We start from the raw sequence: 6,000 nt of genomic DNA on the forward strand, positions 1-6,000 counted from the left end.
CTTTCTAAAAACAAACTTTATCTATATATATAAAAATGAATGTATGTGTGTGTAATTCTTAGATTCCTAACCGAAATCGATGAAACTTGGTATACATATTGTGACATATTTTGTCTCTTGGTTCGTTTTTAAAGACTCCTCAATAAGGATGACCAAGGATTATTTCAATTATAGCTTATTTATTATTAAATTCTTGATTATAGAATTATTTACAGAAAAGTTACAAATAGATACATGAGCTGTTGAGTATTATTTACAGAAAAGTTACAAATAGATACATGAGCTGTTGAGTATAATATTTTTGGAGCGCAACTGCTCCCTTCATACTAAAACTATCATCGTTCAATTACAACCCTACTCTTACGGCGTTCAAAACGAATCTCTTTCTAAAAAATCCTCTTTCCCATAAGAAACAGTCCTTTGCTCCACCCCCAATGTAGGGGACGACACCTCCAGTGTCCTTCACCCTCTGACCCTCAGGTCAAGGGGTCAATCAAATGCGTGGGAGAGGAATCAGGATCCTGACACCTCCCCCCCGGTTTCATCTAGTTCGACCTTCTTCCCTGGTCGTACAAGTGAAACCTAAAAACAATGCAAGCCCATCCCAGCACCAAAAAATAATAACACGCACACATTCCCGTGCGCAAAAGAGATTGGCCGCATTATACCTTATTAAACATAAAATTACACTTAGGACACTTGACAGACTAATAAATACAAAATCAAAACATGGCATAAAAGAACCTAATATTTTTACAATCAAAACATTAAAATCACTTTTATCAGGCCAAAAATAAAATATCCATGCCAAAATCCATTTATAAAATTCCATCAAAATAAAATCCTTAAAGTCATGTCCAAAATTCCTGCCTAACCAATAATAATAATTAGCATACAAAATTAACCGTCCAAATTGCCCAAATGTCCACTCTTTCAAGTTCATTGACCTAATCCCCTGGAACCTATCTCTTTCTATACCACTTCCTCTTAAGTGACTAGCTAACTGTTTTGCTCTACTTTTTCTTTCGGACCCCCCTTTCTGAAAACAAATCCTTATTTTCTTCTGCACCTTACGGGGTTTAATTCTGATATCGGGAGTGTTTGAATTCGCAGCTGCGTACAACTCCTTCTTAGGATACTTAAACAATTTTTCTCTCCCCTCAAACCACAGAAGTTTAGATTCCATCGCGCCGTCGCTATCTCCCTTTCTTTTCTCACAGGACAAATCCATCCTCTTCAACGCGTTAATTGGACTTTTAACCTTCACTTCAACCCCTCGCTGACCACAAACTTCTTTGCCTTTAAAATCCTCCCTCACTTCCTCTAACATTCCTTCAAATTCCGAGCCCTGCACCTGCTCCTTTTTAAGTCTTTGGCTATGAGAAAAGGGTGATTCCTTATCTCCACCCCCTACTTTCTCCCCACACTCCGGATTCATTAAAATACATGGTGGATCTTCGTCCTCACCCCTACTTGACTTTCTCTCCAACACCTCGAGACCCCCCGGAGTGATTCGCACTCCTCTCCCGTCCGAATTCTCGCAAGCGAGGTCAGTGTCCTTAGTCTCAATCCCCTTGTTCCCTTCTTGTTCTTTTCCCTCAGAACAGATCATCTTTTTCTCCCACTCTTTTCCCCACCGTTCATCCCCTGCATTTTCAAAAGCCTGCTCCTCTAATATTTTAAACTCCCTTGACCTTATCACAGTCACCTCGTTTTCACTTTTGACCACTCCTGGGATTTTTTCACTTGGGTTTACAATTCCTTCCCCTATCCCACAGTTACTAGGAACATTACTGAGCTTTTCTTCTACAGCAGGGCCTATCTCTGAACTTACAAAGATCCATCTCCCTATCTCAAAATTTTCTTCAGGATCTAAAGATTGCCTTGATACGCTTAATTTAGGAACATTGTATATTATTTTTGAGAAACAAGACTTCTCCTCAGCCACCTCGATTCTACGCCAATCCGATTCGTCTTTCTTCATCCTCTTTTCGTGAATAACGCGTTCTACAGAATCTTGCTTAGCCTGATCTTTCTTCTGATCTAACCTAAATCTAGTAATTTTTGGACATCCCCTCTTTAAATGTCCTACCTCTCCACAGTTATAACATTTCGGGGACCATTCTCCTAAGCTAGTAAATCTAGTAATTTTCGGACATCCCTTCTTTAAATGTCCTACCTCTCCACACTTATAACATTTCGGGGACCATTCTCCTGAGCTAGTACTATTTTTCCCTTGCGATTCACGCTGAAACTTACCCTTTCTATTAACATTCGGACCACTCCATTCAGGAAATTGTCTCACCCCACCCTTCACATTCACCTCCTTTCCTTCAATTCCAAAACCAAACCTTCGGGACTCCGGCCTCTCCGCTGATTCCACGGTGCCTAAACATCCAACCGATCCATTTAAATTGACTAAGGGGTTACAATCCTGGGTTTTACTTTCCTCATCTTGGTCACTCATTAAAATTTTTGTTATCAGCTCAATCCCTTCTATAGTACTTCTTATCCGCTCATAATCATATTCCCGTTCTCGTTTTAACCATTCCAGTTCACGTATCCTTCTATTTAACGCCCATTTCGCACCTTCTCTTAATTCTCGTTCCTGCTCTTTTTGCCTCTTTATTTTATCCTCGCGTTCCCTATCTTCTTTTAACTTTTGTTGCTCACGTTCCCTATCTTCTTTTAATTTTTGTTTCTCCCGTTCCCTATCGTCTATCAATTTTTGTAATTCCTGCATTCTAACCGCATGCTCCTGTTCCCGTTTCCGTTCCTCTCGTTCCCATTCCCGATCCTCTCGCTCCTGTTCCTGCTTCCGCTCCTCTCGTTTCCGTTCCTGTTCCTGCTTCCGCTCCTCTCGTTCCCGTTCCCGATCCGCTCGCTCCCGTTCCCGATCCTCTTTAATCCCATTCAAAATCTCTTTCGTACCTTGCTCGTCGTAATCCGAACTCCCGGTGATCAATGCTTTTAACTCAACCAGCTTAACGCTCTCGGGAACCGTTATCCCCAGCTCCTCGGCTAGAACTATCAGATCTTCCTTTTTTGCTTTTGTAAAAAAACTCATACTGACAATATAATTATAATTTCTTAAACACAAAAAAAAATATATACTCCTATTTAAAAATAAACCTTGAAAAAAAATAAAACTTAGCAACCCCTTCCCTTATACTCATACACCGACCTTCTATTATGAAATTTAACCCTTCACATGTAACCATAACATATACAATACAATTTGTATCATGCAATATTCAAAACATGCACTATTCAAACATTACTTCTTGATGCACATAAATACAAGTTACTCTTTTCAACTTTCATTGCAAAATAATAAAATTTTGTACTCTTTTGGTACCCCTAAAATATACACCTAAACTTTCCCCAAAATTAAAACTCTTAAATTTCATAGATTCTACAGTCATAATAATTAACCATTTTATCATTTAAACAAAAGCAAACCCCTTCCTTGACCTTTTTTTTTTCGTCCAAAATTACTAAACAGAATGCATTATAAATAATAATCACTACTAAATAATAATAAGCCAAGAATCTTGTTTACTCAGATCGCTATTGACATATAAAAACACAATCTTTAAATAATCCTACACTTTTTTACATGTTATTAAATCAATACTCTTCTTCTTTCATACATACTCTTAATAAAGCAATAAAAAAATTACACTCTTAACAAATCAACCACTAGGTTACTTTAAAAAAAAAACATCAAATCAATTACAAACAATACTATAGCTAACTGGCCAATCCCTTAAGCTCAAATAAAGTAACACATCAGGTTGACTTTAAACCAAAACAAAATAAACTCATCCCCTTAACTAACTACCCTTTTTGTTAAACTTCTACCCAGAAATGTGAGCGTGTAATTTATCCTTTCATGCATGAGATAAAGCTTACCTCCCTTTATTATCTTTTCAATTGTCCTCTTTGTCAGAGAGTCGATGTTGAAACCACACTCTATGGTCACCGGTCACGGGGGGTAGCGCTGGCTGCCTCCGGCGATAATAGTCCCTTTCCAGTACCGTCTCTTCAACTCCCGTCGATGTTGTCAGTCCACCGTCACCCTTTCCTTCAGGCAATCTTTTTCACTAGGCATTTCCATAGGCATCCTTCTATCAAGATTGACTCCATGAGGCAACACTCTTTACTGGGCATTTCTCATAGTGGGCATCGGCGATGATTCTTTTCACTAGCATAGCAGTCTTCCTTCCATCCTGTCAGGCTGCGACAATTTGTGAGACATTTTGTCTCTTGGTTCGTTTTTAAAGACTCCTCAATAAGGATGACCAAGGATTATTTCAATTATAGCTTATTTATTATTAAATTCTTGATTATAGAATTATTTACAGAAAAGTTACAAATAGATACATGAGCTGTTGAGTATAATGTTTTTGGAGCGCAACTGCTCCCTTCATACTAAAACTATCATCGTTCAATTACAACCCTACTCTTACGGCGTTCAAAACGAATCTCTTTCTAAAAAATCCTCTTTCCCATAAGAAACAGTCCTTTGCTCCACCCCCAATGTAGGGGACGACACCTCCAGTGTCCTTCACCCTCTGACCCTCAGGTCAAGGGGTCAATCAAATGCGTGGGAGAGGAATCAGGATCCTGACACATATTGTCGAGAATCTGCAACGAACAATCTAACTTTAAAATTTTAACTGTAACTGTGGCGTGGCGGAAGTTTTGTAAACAGAAGGGGAATGATCGCCTCAGAAAGAAGAGGTTGATATGTTATACTCATTATAAAAAGCTTGATGTTTTGTTTTCAATTATGTTTGTTGTTTCACTTTGTGTTAAAAAGAAATAGTTAATTCTTTTAATGGCAGAACTTGTTACTTTTTATCATTGACATCTTTTTATTTTTGCAAGAGTAGCGATCCTTTTTAAAGCGAAAGAAAAGCTTTCCTTCGTCTCACCGGGAAAATTGAAGAGCAACAGAAATTACAGGTAAGGTAATTTTACCTTTACCTTTAATTAAGAATTATTGAATTTATTTGAGTTGATTGTTAAATAATTTTTTTACACAGATAGTTCGAAGCACGAGGAAGGTCACTGTCCAAATTAGAACATTCTTCGACAAACCGTTCGAGAATGATGAGTGAAAAACGAAATGGAATTTTCTGATTGGCTAAGCGTTAGCCATTTTTGTAAATCTAACGACTCAGTTTATCACATATTTTAAAAACAACAGTGATAATTGCCAGCTTATAGCTCTGCTTGATTAAAAATAGTTTACGGCACGCATTTAAATATTTAATTATTTTATATTCGCTATGCCAGTTAAATTCAATGAACATAATGTTTTTTCACGCGTGGTTTATGTAACCAAATATATACTTTGATACCACGCTCTTTTATTTTATTTTTATTGATTCCTTTAAACGTGCTTCTAAAAAAATTACTCATTTAAAATCAACGGTAATGGAATTCGCGATCGCAACGCTCGAGTACGCCGTCTAGCGGGAGCCTGTAAATATCAGACATTAATTTATCACGTTTTCACGTTTCCATCGAAATCATTGACAGAATCAGACGCCATTTTTTAGCAGCAAATAAGAAACAAAATTTCCCCAAGGAAAAGGCCGAAGAACTTGAAAAAAATCTCCAGAATATTAGTAAATCTTTCAGGAACAGAACACGCCAAACATTTGAAGAAAAATTCCTCAATAATTTTTAATTTCTATTATCAACAAACTTGCAACTGATGACTTCCGATTTCGGATACTGTTACAGATGTGTGTATTAAGGTAAAATGCATTTCTTCTGTCTTCAATTCATTACGAATTAAAGTGAAGTCAACATTGCTTTCGTCATTCCAGTGAATAAATATTAATTCAGAACATACAGAATTGTAATAGTTATAGCATATTCTTCTTCGTTATAGAATAGTATATATTTCTGTATCCATATAATTCGGAAAGCAACAATAAAAAATTATCCAAGTTACTTGAAATAGTGTCATTTGTGCTGATTCTT

The 6,000-nt window shown here is 37.1% G+C and overlaps 1 protein-coding gene across 1 annotated transcript; it reads right to left on the reverse strand.

Moving 5' to 3' along the window:
- Positions 1 to 144: 144 nt before the first annotated feature.
- Positions 145 to 3,491, reverse strand: LOC147814197 (uncharacterized). Its single transcript, XM_087159946.1, has one exon. It carries the CDS (start codon positions 3,065 to 3,067, stop codon positions 542 to 544), a length of 2,526 nt encoding a protein of 841 aa, XP_087016072.1. The 5' UTR covers positions 3,068 to 3,491; the 3' UTR covers positions 145 to 541.
- Between the last annotated feature and the right edge of the window lie 2,509 nt (positions 3,492 to 6,000).

This window comes from Parasteatoda tepidariorum, chromosome 3 (assembly GCF_982258835.1).
Source record: "Parasteatoda tepidariorum strain Cologne lab strain chromosome 3, Ptep-v5.0, whole genome shotgun sequence".
NCBI lineage: Eukaryota > Metazoa > Arthropoda > Arachnida > Araneae > Theridiidae > Parasteatoda > Parasteatoda tepidariorum.